This window comes from Phaenicophaeus curvirostris, chromosome 2 (genome assembly GCF_032191515.1).
Source record: "Phaenicophaeus curvirostris isolate KB17595 chromosome 2, BPBGC_Pcur_1.0, whole genome shotgun sequence".
In the NCBI taxonomy this organism is placed as follows: domain Eukaryota; kingdom Metazoa; phylum Chordata; class Aves; order Cuculiformes; family Cuculidae; genus Phaenicophaeus; species Phaenicophaeus curvirostris.
Window position 1 is genome coordinate 117223459 of NC_091393.1, and position 22126 is coordinate 117245584.

The 22126-nt window shown below is 49.0% G+C and overlaps 1 protein-coding gene across 1 annotated transcript in view; it reads right to left on the reverse strand.

Annotated features, from left to right (window-relative positions):
- The window catches only part of ASXL2 (ASXL transcriptional regulator 2), a 64753-nt gene that overhangs the window by 33935 nt on the left and 8692 nt on the right, over positions 1 to 22126 (reverse strand). Inside the window, exon 2 of the mRNA XM_069850610.1 lies at positions 9517 to 9599. Coding sequence (XP_069706711.1) covers positions 9517 to 9599 — 83 coding nt within the window. The remainder of the gene's footprint in view (positions 1 to 9516; positions 9600 to 22126) is intronic.

Here is a 22126-nt window from a genome sequence, read left to right on the forward strand (position 1 = left end):
GAAAGCTGGCACAAACGTAACACCATTCTAGGCTGTTGTAAAGCCTACTGTGAAAATTTTAGAAGCTAAACACCAGTTGACAAGTCCCATCTAACTTTCAAAAACCCCAGATGTTCAATTTGGATATAAGACACATGATCTTCATGCCACATTATGTCCTTCCTGCCTCTACGAGTGTGAGTACACATGAGCACTTCACCCTTCTGATACAACCATCTTATTTTCGCGACCACCGGTCAACGCAGGCCACCGCCCTGGGCACGGGGTGGCAGCTCGCCCTTCTGAGCAGATTCTCCCACAACAGCAGCAGAAGAACAGCAGAGCCGCTGTTGCTGTAGGATTACATGAGGAAAACTGTCTTTATTTAAGAGCGGTGAAGCCCTGGCAGAGGCTGCCCAGGGCAGTGATAGAGTCTCCATCCCCGGAGGGATTTAAAAGCCAGGTGGTCATGGCACTTGGGGACATGGTTTAGCAGACACGGTGGGGCTGGGCTGACAGTTGGACTGGATGAGCTTAGAGGGCTTTTCCAACCTTAACGATTCCATGATTCTATGTACTATCCAAACCTTTTATTCCAATAGGGAACGACACGTTAGCTGACAGAGCAGGAAAGCTATAGTGACAATAAACGGGATGCTCATCTTTACCAATTACCCAGTGCTCAGTACCACCCACTGACAAATAAACAGCACCCTTGGCAACATCAAGACAAAGGTCCCTCTGGGCCACTCACATTACAGCCAAGCAACGGTTCCTAAGAGGCCTCCCCGCAGAACGGGGTGGCTCACAGTGACAAACTCAGCTGATGCAAACAGTTCTTTACAATGAGCCCATATCAAAGTGAAAAAGGTTTTTGCAACAGTTCAGAAGATGCAAAGGTGACTACGTTGACATCTACTACAATTAATTGGGTTTCCATGGTGTTACAAGGGCAGACTGAAGCTTCCCAGTTTTCACTTCGCAAACAGCTAAAAATAGCGCTGCCCTCTGTAAATCTGCCAAACTACGGGCTGCAAACTGAGCAGGGCCAGCGCCGGGGCCACCGGCCAAGCTCTCACACCCAGACCTAGGATCTTCTTCAGGAAAACGTTGATTGTTCACTGTCTGAAGTTCTAAATCATTTTACTTTCCCATACCTTCTACACTATGGGATCATGGAATGGTTTGGGCTGGAAGGGACCTCAAAGCTCAGCCAGTTCCAACCCCCAGCCACAGGCAGGGAACCCTTCCACTGGATCAGGTTGCTCCAAGCCCCATCCAACCTGGCCTTGAACACCTCCAGGGATGGGGCAGTCACTTCTCTGGGCAACCTGGGCCAGGGCCTCCCCACCCTCACAGGAAAACATTTATGCCTAAGATCTCATCTGGATCTCCATTCTGGCAGCTGAAAACCATTCCCCCTTGTCTTATCCCTGCACTCCCTGATCAAGAGCCCCTCGCCAGCTTTCGTGGAGCCCCTTTCCTTACTTGGAGGCTGTTCTAAGGTCTCCCTGCAGATTTCTTTTCTCCAGAGTGAAAAAGCCCAACTCTCCTAGCCCATTCCAAACCACCTCTACCAAAGGCAAGAGCGACAGTTTCAGTGCTGACAGAAGTGTTCAACCACAGCACCAAGGACATTTCCATTTCCAGATGCTGTCTGAGCCCATTCCCATCCTTGCTTACCAAGCAACCACCGAGCGAACAGGCTGAGCAAACACATGTCCACAAACTCTAGCATTATCAGAGCAGGCAGCGACTCTTCAGGCACACAGCAGGGCCTTCAATATCTGTGTGTCAGCCCGGAGCGGGGCGCTTTGTAAGCCCCTGGCCGACCTGTTTCAAGCGCTGAGTTGGAGCGAGCACCGTGTGCCGGTGAGTGGCGATAGCAGGTTCGGCTCCCAGCCCTTCTGCTACGCCTGCTGTGCTGCTTCCCACTGAAAAACGGGGTGTTGGTCACTATTCCCTTTTGACATTGACTTCCCAGTTAAAAAAACCCAAACAATTTAACAGGTTTACCGGGACTTATAAACCTCTTCATGCTTTCAAACCTGTGACTACCACATAAACTGTATTTTTACACCATTGACCAAACAAGGGCCTTTTGTTGGTTCTGAACAGCTATTCTAATTGGAAAACTAATATTCTCCATATCTGCACTCTCTCATTTCATTAATAAATCAGAAAGTTGATCTCAAAGTGACAAAGAGGAAGGGACAGACCCTCAGCCTGCAGAACAGGCACGTGTCCTGGGATGCATCCAGCATAGCATCACCCACCAGGGGAGGGAGGGAGGGGACTGTCCTGCTCTGCTCTGGTGTGGCCCCACCTTGAGCACTGGGTGCAGTTCAGGGTGCCCCAGGACAAAAAGGATCTAAAGCTGCTGGAGAGAATCCGGAGGAGGGCATGGAGCTGGGGAAGGGTTTAGAGGAGACACATGTGAAGATCGGCTGAAGTCACTGGGTCTGCTCAGCCTGGAGAAGAGGAGGCTGAGGGGAGACCTCCACGCTCTACAGCTTCCTCACATGGGGAGGAGGAAGAGGAGCAGGCACTGAGCTCTTCTCTGTGACACGAGGGAATTGCAGGAGGACATGCCAGAGGAGAGTTAGGTTGGACATTAAGAAAAAGTTCTTCCCCCAGAGGGTAGTGGAGCACTGGAGCAACTCCCCAGGGAAGCCGTCACAGTACAAGCCTGACAATATTCCAGAAGTGTTAGGCCAATGCCCTCAGACCCACAGTGTGAATGTTGGGGTTGTCCTATGGGACAGGAGTTGGACTCTGATCCTCATAGTTCCCTTCCAAATCAGGACAATATATAATTCTATGACTCTATGATCTTTTACTCATTTTATGGGACTGCTGAAAGGGCTACACCAGTATAATGCAGGTTTTTGTAGTTAAGAGGGAGTTGCAAGGTCAGTCAATGGCATAAGAAATACACGTGCTGAGCTTTCACTGCTCTGGGCGTTTCTCTAAGCTACTTGACATTTCAAACAGACACAGATCAAACTCTCCTTCTGAGAATTGCCAAATTTAAGCCATCGTTAAATCACGGCATTTTGAACTCCACATTAAATTCCAAACTGCTTAAGACTGAGCACAGAAAAGGGGTTTGAGCGGGTTTGAACAAGGTTAAGGCAAGGAATCTACTCCGAGCAGCTGCCTGCTGATGGGGAGGAAGGAGGTGAAGCATTTTTTCCCCACACTTTCAATCCCAGATGCAGCTCCCCTTCCCATCTGCCTGGCTCTTGAGACAGCAGAGACACAGAAAGCTTGTTCAGTTTCATAGAATCATAGAATGGTTTGGGTTGGAAAGGACCTCAAAGCCCATCTGGTTCCAATCCCTGGCCATGGGCAGGGACGCCTCCCACGAGATCAGGTTGCTCCAAACCCTGTCCAACCTGGCCTTGAACACCTCCAGGGACAGGGCAGCCACCACTTCTCTGGGCAACCTGGGCCAAGGCCTCCCCACCCTCACAGGAAACCTTTTCTTCCTAAAATCTTGGATCTCCATCTCCCCTCTTCCAGCTGAAAACTCTTCCCCCTTGTCCTATCCCCGCATTCCCAGAGAAAGAGTGGTTTGAGGACAGGGTGTGGATAGGACACTGGGCTGAAACTTTCCAGTCATGATATATCTGAACCTTAAAGCCTTGCCCTCAGAGCATCACACGAGGTGCATTTACCTACCGAAAGGTTACTTTCTCTTACAGCACCGTTTCTCCTGTGTCAGCAGGTTTTACACTATCTCTGCAGTGGATGCTGCAGTTCTCCCACCGCAGGATCCCCGCCTCAGGGCTCCAGACAGAGAGACACAGGAACACCACCTAGAACCCAACAGTCTCACACCAGCAGCCTCAACACCAGGGCAGAGTTAATGATTGCCTTCTGCTCTAAACAGACACTCAATATAAAGTGCATGACTGGATGGGGCGTAAGGGTGAGGAGTTCTCCCATTCTGTCCTTTCCAGCATCCCTTTCTTTCCCTTTAAATCAGACGTTCACACAAACAGCTTTTTGTTTATTAGTATATTAAGACATGATGCTTTTAAAAACCAATAGTTCTGCATCCACAGAAGCATCAGAGCAGAGATATTACAAAGCAGACACCACTCCAAGCTTGTTAAACACATTCATGACTTAGAAAAGCAGCTTAGTGGTGGTGTTAAACCTTGTTTCACCCCAGATGTAGCGCCAGATGACTCCCGAGCCAAAGGATGCACCAAAACACAGCATGCAGCTTGAGCCCCCCTCCCCATAAAGCTGCAGGCAGCAGGGTTAACCCGGGAGACTCCGAGCATCCACATGCGATCAGCCTGGCGTTCTCCACAGACTTCACACACAGACTGTGGTTCCGGGCTTGCATCGCTCCGCAGCGAGGATGCAAACAGCATGCAGGGCACAAAGAGGGAGGAACAGAAGCGGTTGCACTACATCTACCACCAGCACTCAGTGTCTAAGTCTGTGAAACAAGCGGTTGCGCTTTAATTAAGGTCATTGCAGCTCGCGTTAGCGGATAGGAACAGCTTTAGAACAAGCAGCAGTGGTTCTTACCTTCTGGAGTTGGAGTGCAACCCAAAAAAAGGAGAGAAACACCCCTTTAAAAACTTGAGCAAAACAGTTCTCTGAGCATTAATATGAACCCTCCCCCCTCCACCACAACAATATGTAGTTTGGGGTAGATCATAGAATCACAGAATGGTTTGGGTTGGAAAGGACCTCAAAGCCCATTCAGTTCCAATTCCCCTGCTACGGGCAGTGACACCTCCCACTGGACCAGGTTGCTCCAAGCCCCATCCAACCTGGCCCTGAACTCCTCCAGGGATGGGGCAGCCACCACTTCTCCGGGCAGATCAGCAGTGACACCAGGTTAGATTAGGTTCTATCCAACAGGCCCCAGCCAGGTTGGTTGGAGCACATCCAGAGGAGGCCATGGCGATGATCTGAGGGCTAGAGCACCTCCTGTATGAGGACAGGCTGAGAGAGTTGGGGTTGTTCAGCCTGGAGAAGAGATGGCTCCAAGGAGATCTCGGAGCGGCCTCCAGTACTGAAAAGGGTTACAGGAAAGCTGGGGAGGAGATCATCTTGCTGGCCCTTAACTCACTCTGAGAGGCAAGACTATCCTCCAGCTGTCAGCAGTTTCCCTGCTCCTACAGCCACCACCCAGCTGCAGCCTCCAGCCTGACCTGTGCTCACAGCCCTGAGCCAAGGCAGCGAGGGAGCCATTTCCCTTTAAAGTTCATCTTTCCTCCTGCCAGAGTGACCAAACACAGAGTTTCTCCCCAGCCAGGCCAGATCCCGATTTCACAGCATATGAGCTGCTGGAGGAGCATGACCAACATCGCTCTGCCCTGAACTTCACAGGAGATAAAAGCCCCATTTGCTTCGGGCAATCAGCTCTCCCCATCGCTCTGGCAGACACCGTTTGCATTGCCAGCCCCACAGAGGACAAACTGCCCATAGGAACACAGCAGGCTGCTAGTTTTTGGCCAGCAAGAGAGGAGAAACACAGGAAACTGGTTGAGAAACAGTATGGTAACCCAAAGTTACAGTGCAAGGAGCTCATTTATACCAGCTCCAGCCTGTTCACATAACTACCTCCTTGTTTGGAAGGAAGCCACCTCCTCAAGGATGCTCCGAGCTGTGCTCACAGAGCATATGGCAAGGGAATTGGAAGGATCTACTTGCCAATGAGAAGCAGAAACTAGCCACTGTCTGGAGGGAGGTAAAGCTGGAATTCAACCTGGCAATAACACACTGATCTCCAGTCCAAAAAAGACTGGTGAGAAGAGGACTTGGGCTTCTACACTTTTTTTTTTTTCCCCAAAAAAGCGGTTAAAGAGTTTGTTTTGGTTCTCTATGTTAGCAATCCCATGAATACCTGAAATAAAAGCAGCCCTAGAACTGCGTCTGGTTTCATTTTTCACCAAGACTGAGCTGCACTGAGACTTATTTCCTCCCTTAATCAATTCTAAGGCAAAAAAAGTCTGTGCTTTGACAGTGGTTCACGAGTTCATTCTACACAGTGTCTCCTATAACAGCGAAGAAAATCCAAACATTCACAGCCATTAAAGGAAAAGGTGACCAAAGGCATCTTTCACAGACCCTAACTCTTCAGAGACCTTAACCCTGACCTTAATATTCCCAAGGAAATAAATGAAACTAAACAAAAAGTTAACAATTTTGATTTAAAAAGCAACTTATCAAGCACTGCTAACTCTTGGTGCCAATCGATTCCATGGATTCAGGTTTGGGAAGCTTTCACTGCTGGTGTTGCTTGGGTTAACACCGTCATCCCACGCATCTTCCAAGCTTCATTTGAAAGCATGAGTGCTGGAACGTGCTCAGGCTTCATTGAGCTACACAGTCAACAGAGACAAGGCAATAAAGAGCCAGAAATGGTTACGCCGCCAATTCACCGAGTGTTTAGCTACATTTATTGTATTTTCTCAGCCTGCAAGTGGATTTGTAGGTTGGGAAGGTTCTCATCAGATTGGGGCAGCCTGTCAGCACAGGCAACGTGAGACAATTAGGATAAGAGATCACACAAAAAGCACACTTCTAGCTCCAGGGTGCCCAAGGTCTCCAGGTCTTTAGGTCCCTAAGTGCCGAGCCTGGGCTGACGTTTAAAAATCTCATGGCTAAAATCACTTGAGTCAAGAATGAGGTTATAAATACAGGTAAGATAATCAGCCAGTATCGCTCCAGGTCTCTGTATTGCTACAAACCCCTCCATCTTACGAAAGACTACGCCTCGTCCAAAAAAAATGGTCAAACTGTGCTGCACATGGCAGAAACCACTGTTCTTTTTATGCCACGCTAATCCCAACTGCCACCCTTCTTCCCTGCGATTCCAAAGCCTCGACAACCATACTAACACTTTGCATCCTCTGAACTCGTCCAACTATACCCTGAAGTTTCCTCCCGAGTGGCAGCACATGCCAGGAATCATCAGAGCGAAAGGGAGATGTGCTGGCTGCACGGCCAGAGAAGGGACTGCCGGACACGAGCTGGGCTCCCTATTCCCTCTGCCTCATTAGGAAAGTAATTTGTCAATTCTAAACCTGTTTTTTTTTCTGTAAATCAGAGATTTTAACAAGTAAAAAAGGTTTAAAAGGTAGATATATCTAAGGATTTCATAGAATCGCAGAATGGTTTCTATTGGAAGGTACTTCGAAGCCCATCCAGCTCCAACCCCTGCCATGGGCAGGGACACCTCCCACTGGATCGGGTTGCTCCAAGCCCCATCCAACCTGGCCTTGAACACCTCCAGGGACGGGGCAGCTACAATTGAGGCAATAGATACTGAACTTAAACACTCAAACACTGCAGTCAAAACTGACCAAGGTTAAAGATTTACATGCTCTGTGGAGGTAGTTTACTACCGAAGAAATTTGCAATTTTGTTTATTAGAAGCAAATTGTGTTGAAAAACAAATCAAAATGCTCTAATGCCTTGACACACATGATAACAGAGAGCCTGTCCTGCCTGCAAACCCTGACACCATCCCACCAGCCCAGGAGCTTCGCAGCTGCATGCTGTTCCATGCAGCCATTCACGAGGAAATCGCTGTCATCGGCCATCAGAGCCTTGGCCGTGGCCTCCTGCCGGAGTTTCTGCAGAAAAGAACTCAATTTGGTGAGCTCAGTGTGCTCATCTGACAGCTCTGATACCTTCCCCATCGTGATCTTTCCTCTTACGAACGCCAGTTTGTGTTAGACCGTCTTGTCACAGGCCATGACTTAGCAGAAGCCCAATGCAGACACAAGAATTACTGGCACTGCCCGGAATGAAACCACTTAAGAATTGACAACTTTCAGCTCTTAATCCAAATAAAGTCTTATGACATCAATCTGACTACTCCACAGCATCCAAGTGGGGCCAAGTCAGTAAGGTGAACCGCTGAACTACAGAAAATGAGCTTCACACTCTACTGCTCCCACAAACATCTTTGGGGATTTAAGATGCTGAGGAGTTTGCACTGTCCTGACGCTAAGCAGCTCTTATAGAGAGGAAAACTCCTTGATATCACCTCAGGCTAAATCCCCAAACCAACTCTAGGAGAAGGACTTGGGTTTGAGAAGGGTTCTATGACAGCATTTCTGTTCTGCTTGGTTTCAGCTGTTCAGTACAAAACTTGGTCTAGCCAGCCAGAGTCTGGATCTTTCATGGCACAGCTCACCTCCTGCCTACGGCTCTGCCCCTAGAAGAGCACTCAGAACTGCTCAAAAGGCTCACCACACCTAAGTGCCTGGAGCTTTGCTGGGCTTGTGCTTTGCCATCGGTGACCACCAGCACAGACAAATGCATTTCTCTCCTTGGGAGGGCACAAGGGGCTGGTCAGCGCGGTTGCTGGTTGCAGGCACAGATTAACAGTGCGTAATACATCCCTGAAGCTACTCCAAGGCTGGTCAATCTTCCTGGCCAAATGCAGCACTGCTCCAAAACCTCACGGAAGACACTGAGTCCCTTCTGTCACCTCCCTAAGAGCTAAATGAGTGGTTGGTTTCCCTGCTTTTAGATAAAGCCACATTTCCAAAAACCACACCACTCCAGTGTCATCCACAGCTTGAGTGGAAGATCTTATTGACAGCAGAATTCCTGCAGCTGGGCCAAAGCAGGTGGATCATTGCATTCCATTGGCAAAATGGAATGTAGAATCTAATTAAGTCAAACTTAGCACGGTTCTTTCATTCGGAGATAGAGGAACTGGCACATCTAAACATCTCCCTCCCCTTTTTCTTTGCTCTTAGAAAACAGAAGCATCAATACTTTCTACCTCATACAGCCAGTTCATAGAGTAGAATCACAGAACCGTTTGGTTGGAAAAGACCTTTGAGATCATCAAGTCCAACCATACCTGTCCACTACCGACCATATCCTCGTGTAGTTGCTTCCTCTCTCAGCAAACAAACCTGTCCATCCCCGGAAAACACATATGGAATGAAGCTATGGCAACAGCGGTTCAAGAGCCATCATCAGAGCCGCTCCATTTTCCTAAAGCATATCGGTACAACCCAAGCCTGTGTCCTCAGCTACCCAGCACACCCACGCTCCGGCCACTCCTTGAGGGAACTGGGAGGTCTAAAGCAGAGCCACACTCTGCTCCAGGTAACACTAAAAGAAAAGAGCATGAAGATAAAGTTTTCTAAGCAAAGATTTGTAAGGGAGGCTGCTTTTTTTTCTTTTCCTTTGTGTATAGCTTTTAAGTTTTGGGCTTGGTCATTTCTATTAAACTGATTATTCACTATTTAAGGTGAAACACAAAGTAGTTGAGTTACTTCAGTGCCTGGAGCCCAAGCTGCCTGATAAGGTCAGTTTATCTCATACAGGAGCTGCAGAGCAGAGGCACGTAGCTCACACCTGGATGTTAGGTGTGATCCTTACCCAGCTTCCTTGGTGAGAAGTAGCAGTGCCTTGAGAGCCTCCACCAATTCTGCAGATATTTAACACTTCATTCCCAAAATACTGATGAGACAGGGTTAACAGTAAAATAAACCAAGCTGGAATCAAAGCATGGATGTGTTTTTCTACTTAACTCACCTGATCTCTTTGAGTCCTTCCTTCTGGATAACTTGCAGGATCTCTTTATGGCTCATCGGTGTATTTGGGTATTTCTCCAGGACCTGGCAAACAAAAAGAGATCAAGAGGAAGTTACTCATCTGCATTTTCACTTTGTCTGACTGCAAAGAAAACTACATATTGTGGTTTGGACATCTCCAAGGACAGAACCAAGTAAAAACCACCAGCATTCCAACATCTCTTGACCATCCCACCCACACAAGGAACATAACCAGCAGACAGACTGCACTGGACTATCTAAAGGACTGATTTTAGTGCGATTCCCACATTATTTTCAAGTGCACGACACTCAGGGAACGCTTCTTAAAGAGATTAAATGCTGCACAGTAACAGGGAAGCTTCTCAGCCACCTGCTTCACTCAGGAATGTTTCAGGAACTGTTGAGGTATCTTAGATACACAACTTCCCAACCCCAAAACCTTAAGGTCTGCAAAGCCCTGACAACTACTGATCAGCGTGGTTGTACAAGTGTAAGGAATTTTGGGGTTTAATACTGTTAGAGTTGCCTGAAGATCTCTGCACATAATTCAGGCTTAAAGTTCATAAATACGGTCCATGACAACGCTTCCCACATTATGCTGTGGGACACTCTCCCCTTTCCAGTCCACGCTCTGCACACCTTGATGCCCAAGCATCACTCGTCTCCCTGTCAGGAGGGCTAAGACGTACAAGCATAATTCCCAGCTCCAGATACGGATGCTGAAGGCTCCTGCAGGCAGACCAGTAACTACACAGCACTCACATATATATTTTAAGCAATATTTATGCTGGAAGGATGGGCAGGAAAGGCCTCATTTCCTTCTCAACCTCTGACCCCTTCCCAGCACAGATCCTGGAGTTCTGGTCTTCAAAAATCACCAGGACACCAAATATGAAAAAACCTACAGAGGACTTTGCAGAATAGAATGACTGGTTTGAATTACTCTGCTCATGGGTGTGCAGAACACACGGCTACTCCCAAACCCGTTGACTGTATTCCCCCCAGGAACACTTAAGGGATGAAAGGACCTGGCCTCAAGTTGTGCCAGGGGAGGTTTAGATTGGATATTCGGAAACATTTCTCCACTGAAAGAGTGAGGAAGCCCTGGCAGAGGCTGTCCAGGGGTGGAGTCCCCATCCCTGGAGTGGTTCAAAACCTGTGTGGCCGTGGCATTTCGGGACATGGTTTAGTGCATGGCAGGGTTGGGCTGGTGGTTGGACTGGATGAGGTTAGAGGGCTTTTCCAATCTTAAGGATTCCATGATTCTAAGTTCTCCTGATGGCTGCAGGTTTAGTTCTCTTGGGAAAGCACTTCAAACAGATCTTGCTGAACCACAGCACCTCACTGGAGAAACAGAGCCCCACGCTCAGCCCCATCTCTAGCTCTGGAAGCCCTTCCTGGTATCTTCATCAGATTGAAGTATCTTGTTTGGTTACGTTAAAGCCTGGCTTTCACAGAAACTACAATTCTTTCCAAACCCAGTACCTGACTTTTGGCTGGCTGCAGCGACACACACCCTAAATCCCAGCACTGACACCTGCAGAGCACTTCACCTTTAGTGACTTCTTGAACAGCAGAGCAGCACACATATAAAAAAAGTGAGTTTAAACCAGATTTAAACAGGATTTGTGTGCACTCACTCTGCATTAGCCTCACTCCATTCCATATCCAGCTGTAATACAACTAGGGATGCCCACAGCACAAGTATACAAAATGAAGGTGGTTAAAGGGTGATATCAGTCAGGCCCCGGCAGTTTCTTAGATTGACATCAGATCAATTCATGCTTGCTTGGCATTGCCAGGGAGTCAGCACACATTTACACCAGTAACTCAGAACAAGAGTTGAAAGCTTATCCTGCACAGGAGGGTCCTTGGAGGGCAGAAAGAGTTAAGGCCATCCCAGTTTCCATCTGCAGTGTCAGCATCTTCATGCAGTGAGCAGAATAAATCAGGAGAAAATGAAGTAGTGCTGATTCCATTAACACAGCACTCGGGGCATTCACCAGTTCTCACACATAAATACACTTGTGCATTTTCCTTCCTGGGCGCTGCATTCTCGTCTTGACTCTCACTACGTGGATGTGCTCCTGGCAAGTCCCATCTTGCTCATACCTAGAGCAGCAGCCACACGTTTCATTAATTCTTCACTAGGTGCAGCCACAATGCAAGCCAAAAGGTGTGTGTGACCAGACAATCACGATTTGCAGGAAGCCAAGCAGGTGTGGCAGGAGGCCAGAAGGATCCTCTTAAAGGCAGCTCCAGGAAAGCCGGGGAGGGGCTCTTGATCAGGGAATGCAGGGACAGGACAAGGGGGAACAGTTTTCAGCTGAAAGAGGGGAGATTGAGATGAGGTCTTAGGCAGAAATGTTTTCCTGTGAGGGTGGGGAAGCCCTGGCCGAGGTTGCCCAGAGAAGTGGTGGCTGCCCCATCCCTGGAGGTGTTCAAGGCCAGGTTGGATGGAGCTTTGAGCAACCTGATCCTGTGGGAGGTGTCCCTGCCCATGGCAGGTGGGGTGGGACTGGATGGGCTTTGAGGTCCCTTCCCACCCAAACAATTCCATGATTCTACGAACTGCATAAACGGATCCTCAGTCACCGTTCCTACCCCATAAAATGGGCATTGAAAACCCTTTCATCCTCCACCAGTTCAAGATTGCATCTCACAAGGGAAAATAATCAACCGGCACTACTGCCCAAGCATGAACAGGAATAGCTCATGGCCAAAAGGCTTTGAATCACCAAGAACATTTCACTCCATGAAGAAGAAGCACTTTGGTGTGGATTAAACAGAAAAAAAAATCACAAGAAGATTCCAAGACCTAGAAAACATCCACGATACTTAAACTCAGTCTAGACAAGCTCAGTTGGAAAAACAGCTTCTCTGGCTCAGCAGCCATGGCTGCTTCTAACAGTAGAGCCCGCATGAGAACTGAGAGATGTGTTTCAAGTGGTCAGATACTCCCTGAAACCTCAAAGCACACATATCTCCTGTGCAGCCTGATCCTGAACAGATCCAAAGACAAACCTGAAATGAAGAGGTCAGACAACCCATGCCAAAGAGCAGTAAGGTGTCTCCAAGTCACCAGTTTCATCTTTTCCAAAGGCACACAGCCCCATTAAAGAACTCTGATCGACATGCCAAGCTCTGCAGAGATCCCAGACAGAGGTGATGAACACTGAATCCACATGAACCTGATCCAGCGGGAGGTGTTTTTGTTCATGGTGGGAGGTTGGAACTGGATGGGCTTTGAGGTCCCTTCCAATCTAAACCATTCTAACATTCTATAAAGACACTTGTTTATCTCTCATTCTCAGCCTCCTGGGAGCAGCAAAGCAGTTCCACCAGATGCAGCAATAACTGTGCTGCTGTACAAGGTGATCCGGAAGAACCAGGTACAAGGATTACAGAGACTCTTAAAAAAACAGATACCCTTTAATACCTTCTCCTCACTTCTGCCTTCTAATCCCCTATCAGATCTTTCACTTGAGCCCTTTTTCAAACACTGTATAAATAAACAAACACTACTACCGCCACCTCCTGCAGAAGTGACCTTGAGAGGTGTGTTAAAACTAAGAGTCAGGATTTTTAAACCACCTTTACCAGGCTCAGCATCAGCCAAGACAAACCCTAATGCCAAACCAGCAAGTGCTAGCACTGGGTACTGCAAAGCGTCATTACCTGAGCTTGGCTATGAATGCTGAGAAGCATCAGCATCCAATACAGGTGAAGTTGTACACTTGAGGTGGTGCCAGCAATGCTAAAATATGTCCCCTTAGGTTTTGTAGTACTCCAGTTGGGTCATCATTAGAAGAACCCATCTGCAGAGTTATCTGTTTTATAGCAGCATCGCTTTGTACCCTGAAGCTGCCCTGGTTCCTGCAAACGTTCCCAAGAAAAGGGCATCATCATCAGAACAGCTCTTTCCTAATTTCACACCTCAGGAGAAAGGCAGCTTTCTAATTCTTACAGTATTTATGGTGTGAAAAATGTATTCACATCATAGGCAATTAAATTCAGAGAAGCACGGCCAACAGCTGGATCAAGCAGACCCAGAAATGAGGGAGAGTCCCCTGCAAGCAGCAGCCACCCCAGAGCCTCCAACAAACCACACTGAAACAAAGCAGTTCCAGTTTTCCACATTTCCCAAATATCACTGGTTTACAGCACTGGCAAGAGAAGAGGACTGTGTCCTACCTCAACTCTGAAGCTGAATAAGCAAACCCACCTTCTACATGAGCTGTCTGAAGAACAGCATGGTTGTGGTTGCACCCAAATGGCTGAAAGCACACACCTGACAACGTTCCTTCAGCTCCAGGGAGAACCAAGGAGCAGTTTTGTTGTACTCAAAGATTCCCAATGCAGAAAGCTGCATTTCAAGCATCTCCCTAGACAGGGATTTGCCCATAAGCAAGAACTGTAAAGGAAAATATGTCTACTCTGAATCTGAACTCTCTGCTCAAGTCAGTGGTGAGGACATCCTGATCCCAACCTGCAGGACACAGGGGGACGAAGCATGGAGGTGAGGAGGATGGGCTTGGAAGTGCAGGTGAACAAGGGCATGTTAGCACACAACGTCTCACATCTATTGCCCGGAGGAAAAGGCCCTGGGAGGGCTGCTTTACAGTGGCTGAACACGAGCCTGGAGTGGCCCAGGTGGCCAAGAAGGCCAACAGCATCCTGGCTTGGATCAGCCATGGGGTGGCCAGCAGGAGCAGGGAAGGTATCCGCGTGGACTCAGAGCTGGTGAGGCCGCACCTCGAATCCTGGGTTCAGTTTTGGGCCCCTCACTGCAAGAAAGACCTTGAAGGGCTGGAGCACTCCCAGAGAAGGAGAACGGAGCTGGGGAAGAGTTTGGGGCCCAGGGGTCCTGGGAGCAGCTGGGACTGTTTGGTGTGGAGAAGAGGAGGCTGAGGGGAGACCTCATTGCTCTCCGCCACTCCTGGAAAGGAGGTTGGAGTGAGGCAGGTGCTGGTCTCTTCTCCCAAGTGACTAGCAATAGGATAAGAGGAAATGGCCTCAAGTTGTGCCAGAGTAGGTTTAAATTGGATATTGAGATCAATTTCTTTATGGAAAGAGTGGTGAAGACCTGGCAGAGGCTGCCCAGGGCAGTGACAGAGTCCTCATCCCTGGAGGGGTTTGAAAAGCTTGTGGCTGTGGCACTTGGGGACACGGTTTAGTCATCATGGTGGGGTTGGGCTGACAATTGGACTGGATGAGCTTAGAGGTCTTCTCTAACCTTAACGCTGCTATGATTCACCGTTGGCCCAGCCCACAGTCAGAAGCAGCCTCCCCCTCAGGTACCAGACCTCAGAGGAGCTGCAGTGCTCCTCTGCGATGCCCTCAGTAAGGCAGCAATCCCAGCACTACGACAGGGAGCTACAGGGCAGAAGCCCCCAAAATGAAAGAGCTCATGTAACAAAAGTTTATGATAATCCATGTACAGATATCTCATCTTTAAGTGTAAACAGGACGGGTTTGAAAGTTAAAAACAAACATCCAATCCTCTAAACCCGATTATAGGAGGCTGGCTGCTTTGGGAGTAGTTTGGCATGCGTTTTCCAGCATTGTTAAGTCCAAGCCCAAAACAATCCCATCTCTACATCAAAGCTTCCCTCTCATTTTTAGAGATCTTTTGAAATGAAATCACCACCCCTTCTCACCCCCAACCCCACATAACAGCAGCCTGCTCTCCACGGGAGCTTCCAGAGCGACAGCGATTCCCATGTGCTGCAACGGAGGAGCTGTAAGTCCACACACACTGGTACCCAGAAAGATAAGGCACCTGGGCTTGGTGCTGGCGAGGATGCACCTTGAATCTTAGGTTCAGTTTTGGGAGATGTCCTTAGAAGCTGGAGATCAAGGCCTAGCTGAGGAGAGACTTCCATAGATATTATTTCACTGAGATTCCTCCTAAAAAATGCAGACTAAATGTATGGCTTCTTAACATTCCACCTTTTCCTACAGCTTCTCACTACAAAAAGTGAAATTCCTCTTCCTTTAGAGTGTATATAGACACTGAAGTGAACCCTCTGATGCCAGTGAGAGACTGGGAGCCCACCATGGCTCCCCCTCTTCCCAGCTCTTCCTCCTCCATATGAACAATGCTTGATTAGTGGAGTTTTCCATCCACAAAAGCTGGAACATCATGCAGCCACTAAAACTCTGCCCTCCGCAGAAACCATCAGGCCTCAGCACCACCACTCCACTCCCAAGGCACAGGGAACTTGCGAGAGGTGAAGCATTCTTGATGCCAACTGACCGTTCACTCTTCTCTAAAGCCACCGTGCTGTAATTAGGCTGAGCCTGATGCAGAAGCAATCTATGATTCCTAATTACCCGTCACTGGTTTCACACTGCAAGCCTCTGGATTCTACTGACAAGAAAGCTGCAGCATCTGAGTATCTGCCTATCTGCTGGCAGAGAGAAGGCAGTTCCACAAAGCCATTTCCATCTCACCCTTCGGCAAGTCTTCCCCTCGCCTTTCCATGTTCTTGCTGCCTTGCCTCGCCATTTGTGGCTCTTCAAAGATAGAAAAAGGGGATTTTCTCAGGTCAGCTTCCAATGCTTCTGTATTAAGATGCTGTACAGCTTTCATTCTGGTCTGGTGTTTCACTGACAGAACAGGAACGGGCTGTTTCCCAAGGACTGACAGCATCCAGAGTCAGTTTGGGGGAAGCAGCACATGACCTGTTCCTCCACCACCAAGTTATCAGTGTCTATCTTTCCATCTTTAAACACCAACATGAAAAAGGCAGACAGAAACCTCACACATACTTCTAAAAGTACAAGGCTCTGAACATTTCCACCGCTCTCTCTTCCAGCAGATTACATCAGGAATGAGCTCTTTCCAACTAATTTTGACTTCAGACTTCAGGATATCTAGCAATTTAGCATTTGGAGCAAAACCAAACGCTTAGTGCCGATTACTGGGCAAAGCAGGATGAATATGAGAACAGAAAATCCACTCCATGTATCCTATGAAACAAATGAGCCCTTTCATTCTGATGTAGCAGGGTTCAAGGCCAGTTAACAGCTTCAGAACCTTCCCAGGGCACCACATTAGCATGTACTGCACTGAAACACAGCCACAGCACAGGAAAGCAGCTCCTTCGAGGGCTGCGATGAATCATTCATGAGCACAGGAGCTGAAACCCTTGTGCAAGGAATTAAAGAGAGACACTCCCTCCCCCAGAGCTGCCCCGCACAAACCGACCCTCACTAAGGCTGCTGTTCAGCTCTCTCATAGATTGCCCTCTGCCAAGAGAGAGAGTTGGCTGTACTTTTCCTCTTCAGAAAGCTCCAACTGATCAGAGTAAGTAACTATAGCAGTGCATCACACCACTATTCACCCTCACAGAGGATAAAAGCCCCATGGAAACTCATGTTATAAGTGGTTGGGGTTTTCGATTGGTTGTTTTTGCTAGGCTGGGTTTGTTAGTTTTTTTTACACTTATCTGTCCACCAAGGTTTAAGCATAAGATTAGGTTCCTGAAAATGATCTGAGGGCTGGAGGACCTCCTGTACGAGGCCATGCTGAGGGAGTTCACGTTGTTCAGCCTGGAGAAGAGAAGGCTGTGGGGAGACCTTAGAGCAGCCTCCAGTATTGAAAGAGGCTCCATGAAAGCTGGGCAGGGGCTCTTGATCAGGGAGTGCAGGGATAGGAAGAGGGGGAATGGTTTTCAGCTGAAATAGGGAAAACTGAAATGAGATCTTAGGCAGAAACGTTGTCCTGTGAGGGTGGGGAGGCTCTGGCCAGAGCTACCCAGAGAAATTGTGGCTGCCCCATCCCTGGTGGTGTTCAAGGCCAGGTTGGATGGGGCTTTGAGCAACCTGATCCAGTGGGAGGTGTCCCTGCCCGTGGTATCAGAGTAGACTTGGACGGGCTTTGAGGTCCCTTCCCACCCAAACAATTCCATGGTTCTATAACATGATAACGTACCCTGGGATTTAGTGACACTTGGTTTCTAATAACATGGAATTGCCCATTCCTTCTTGACCTCATTTCTGGTTAAAACCTCAGATAGCATTTGGCTAATTGGATGAGTAGAAAAGATGCTGCAATCTAGGTCAAGTCCTTCCATCCCTCTCCTCACTCCTCTTGTTACTGCCAGAGGGAAGCAGAATTTTGCAGGCAGCCTGCTCTTCAGTGGTGACTAACAGGGAATTTCACATACACGTTGGGTTTTTTTATAGCTGATCCACTTCCCAGGGAGATGTTTGCATTGCATGAAGACCATTCCTTGCTGAAGGAGCACTTGGGAAGTGTGCAGCGCTCACTGGCTTCTGCGGCTGCAGCTGGAATTCTGGAGAGGAATTGCCAGGAGGGAAGAGCTCTGCATTAGGGAGGAGGTTGGGATGTTAGGGAGGAGGCTGGGATGCTAGTGACTCGGCTGCTGGATGAGGGAAAGGCTGTGGATGTATCTTCCTGGACTTCAGCAAAGCCTTTGACACAGTTTCTCACAGCATTCTGCTTGGGAAACTGTCACCTCTGGCCTGGACAGGCGCACACTCTCCTGGGTGGAAAACTGGTTGGCTGGCCGGGCCCAGAGAGTGGTGGGAAATGGAGTTAACTCCAGCTGGAGGCCAGTGACAAGTGGGGTTCCCCAGGGCTCAGGGCTGGGTCCAGCCCTGTTCAATGTCTTTATCAATGACCTGGATGAAGGCATCGAGTGCACCCTTAGCAAGTTTGCAGATGACACTAAACTGGGTGGAAGTGTTGATCTGCTGGAGGGCAGGGAGGCTCTGCAAAGGGATCTGAACAGGCTGGACCGCTGGGCTGAGTCCAATGGGATGAAGTTTAACAAGGCCAAATGCCGGGTCCTGCACTTGGGGCACAACAACCCTGTGCAGCTACAGACTGGGAGAAGTCTGGCTGGAAAGCTGCCTGGAGGAGAGTGACCTGGGGGTGTTGGTTGACAGCGACTGACCATGAGCCAGCAGTGGCCCAGGTGGCCAAGAAGGCCAATGGCATCTTGGCTTGGATCAGAAACGGCGTGACCAGCAGGTCCAGGGAGGTTATTCTCCCTCTGGACTCGGCACTGGTGAGACCGCTCCTCGAATCCTGTGTTCAGTCCTGGACCCCTCACCACAAGAAGGATGTTGAGGCTCTGGAGCGAGTCCAGAGAAGAGCAACGAAGCTGGTGAGGGGGCTGGAGAACAGGCCTTATGAGGAACGGCTGAGAGAGCTGGGGTTGTTTAGCCTGGAGAAGAGGAGGCTGAGGGGAGACCTCATTGCTCTCTACAACTACCTGAAAGGAGGTTGTGGAGAGGAGGGTGATGGGCTCTTCTCCCAAGTGCAGGGTACAGGATGAGAGGGAATGGCCTCAAGCTCTGCCAGGGGAGGTTTAGGCTGAAAATTAGGAAAAAAATTTTCACAGGAAGGGTCATTGGGCACTGGAACAGGCTGCCCAGGGAGGTGGTTGAGTCACCTTCCCTGGAGGTGTTTAAGGGACGGGTGGACAAGGTGCTAAGGGACATGGTTTAGTGTTTGATACGAATGGTTGGACTCAATGATCCGGTGGGTCTCTTCCAACCTGGTTATTCTATGATTCTAATCTCTGGAGGAGGCATTGCTGTCCAGTTCTCCATAGCAGGCAGGGGTTGAGAAAACAGCTCTCAAATTGCTGTAGATTCCTAGCTGTTAAGACCTTGAAATTCCATTTCTAGGGAAAAGCTCAAGGTTAACTGCAAGAATGCTCTGAGAAGACCTTAGTGCAGTCTTCCAGTAAGGAAAAGGGCTCCAGGAAAACTTGGTGGGGGGTGGGGTGGGCAGGGTTGACCAGAGAGTGCAGGGACAGGACAAGGGTGAAGTGTTTGAAGCTGAAAGAGAGGAGACTAAGAGAAGATATAGGGAAGAATTTTTTCCTGTGAGGGTGGGGAGTGCCCAGAGAAGCAGCGGCTGCCCCATCCCTGAAGGTGCTGAAGGCCAGGCTGGATGGGGCCTGGAGCAACCTGATCCAGTGGGAGGTGTCCCTGCCCATGGTAGCAGGATGGAATCGGATGGGCTTTAAGGTCATTTCCAACCCAAACCATTCCATGACTACAAGATCTTTCATACTTGCACTCTGGGGAAATAACACCCACCAAGCACATTTACAGGATTCTGGTTGTAAACTCTGATCAGGAGAGCCACCACAACACCAGCTCTCAGCCACTCTCTGTGCTCAGCTCGCTTTCTGGTGTAGCGAGAGGAGCAAACAATGGATTCTCTTTGGACAAAGACAGCAGAACACAAAACATGGCCAGCCTGCACCTGGCAGCAGCAAGAACTCAGACCAGAGCTACCTCAACACAATACCCAGCAGCGGACACAGGGCTGACCAACTCTTTCATAGGGTGATCCGATCACTCCGTGAGCAGAAGCACAAAGTAATTGAATTTCCTTCTTTTTCCAGAAAAAAAAACCTGCATGATACCCAGAATACAGCTACACTTCAGTACAAGACATATTTCCCATTTCTTTAGGGTGCTGGACAGTGTGCTGGCTCCTGCATGCTGTTCAGGTTCACATTAACCACCCTCCGTGGAAGCTACAAAGCCTGCATCCAGGAAACAAAACTGGTTTTCATTCTCAAACCTTCTTGCTTGGAAAAATCTTGCACAAAGAGCGCGAGAAATGCTCGCACATCTGTGTTTCTCAGCTGGTTCAAAAGGAGACCACAGCTTTTGCAGAAACACCATTGCTGTGGTTCTGCAGCCTGAGAGGCGAGCTCATTCAAGGAAGTCGGCAAAGTGCCTCTAAACCCCTCCTCGCTAAAATCAAGCTAAGCAAAGAGGCCGAGCAAATGCTCTGGGTTAAAATTAATACTGAAACAATAAACGCAGGTTAGATAGGAACAGAAATGAAGAAAAGACGTTCAAGAACCTTCAGCACCAGTGAGGTTCCCAGCAGGAACACAGGACAGGGTGGAGATGTGCCCAGAGCTCCCACTCCTAGCGTGTCACACAGGGCGCTCTGCTCTGCAGCTGGGGGGGATTCCCCGCCTGGCACCATCGCTCTCTCTATTTCCTCTTGGCTGCTGCAATGGGTACTTGCAAATCAGCCCCTACCCTGCTTTGCAGAAGGGAACTAGCGCTCCAGGATGCCAGCAGTGGCCCAGGTGGCCAAGAAGGCCAACAGCATCCTGGCTTAGATCAGCCACAGTGTGGCCAGCAGGAGCAGGGAAGGGATCATCCCCCTGCACTCGGCCCCAGTGAGGTTGCACTTCGAATCCTGGATTCAGTTCTGGGCCCCTCACTCCAAGAAAGACCTTGAGGGGCTGGAGCGCGTCCAGAGAAGAGGAACGGAGCTGGGGAAGGGTCTGGAGCCCAGGGGCCTGAAGCTGAGGGCCCTGGAGATGTTTAGTCTGGAGAAGAGGAGGCTGAGGGGAGACCTCATCACTCTCTGCAGCTCCTAGAAAGGAGGTAGTGGTAAGGTGTTGGTCTCTCCTCCCAAGGAAGAAGCGGTGGGATGAGAGTAAATGGTCTCAAGTTGCATCGGGGGGGTTTAGATTGGATATTGGGAACAATTTCTTGATAGGAAGAGCGGTGAAGCCCTGGCAGAGGCTGCCCAGGGCAGTGGTGGAAGAGTTCAAAAACCACGAGGCCGTGGCACTTTGAAGGGACATAGTCTGGGGCAGGCTTCAGCTGACGGCTGTATCTCAAGATCTTAAGAGGTCTTTTCCAACCTCAATGATTCCATGGTTCTATCACATATTACCCCACCCTGTACGTATAACCCCACCTTCACAAAGCACTGCATCAAAAGCCCTGCGGATCAGCTACAGCACTGGCAACGGAGCCCACTCAGCTCCACACAAGAAAAGCAGCAGGTCCATCTGCATGTCATAACTCATAGGGACTTTAACACCTTTAAGAGATTAATATTCCCAGCCGGAACACAGTCTACACCTTGGAAAATAGTTTTCAGAATGGAAGGAATAATTGGATTACTGCAATTGGTAAGAGGGCAGATTTCACAGTCTGACAATTTGCTATAGCAATTAAAGCTGATCATTCTTCCAACTTCCCCTTTATGAACCGTGTTGCCCTATCAGAAAGAATATTTTTAAGTCTCCATTTTGGAGTTTTTAATTTCATAGAATCACAGAATGATTTGGGTGGAAGGGACTTTAAAACCCATCCACTTCCAACCCCTGCCATGGGCAGGGATACCTCCCACTTCATTAGGTTGCTCCAAAGCCCCATCCAACCTGGCCTTGAACCCCTCCACGGATGGGGCAGCCACCACTTCTCTGGGCAGCCTAGGCCACGGCCTGCCCACCCTCACAGGAAAACATTCAATCCCAAGATCTCATCGCCATCTCCACTCTTGAAGCTGGAAACTGTTCCCCCTCATCCTATCCCTGCACTCTCTGATCAAGAGTCCCTCCCCAGCTTTCCTGGAGACCCTTACATCAGTACTGGAGGATGCTCTAAGGTCTCCCTGAAGCTTTTTCTTTTCCAGGCAGAACAACCCCAACTCTCTCAGCCTCTCTTCTGAATAGGAGGTGCTCCACCCTCGCATCTCCATGGCTTCCTCTGGACCTGCTCCAACAGATCCATGTCCTTCCTGTGCTGAGGACTCCAGAAGTGGATAAAGGGCTCTAGGT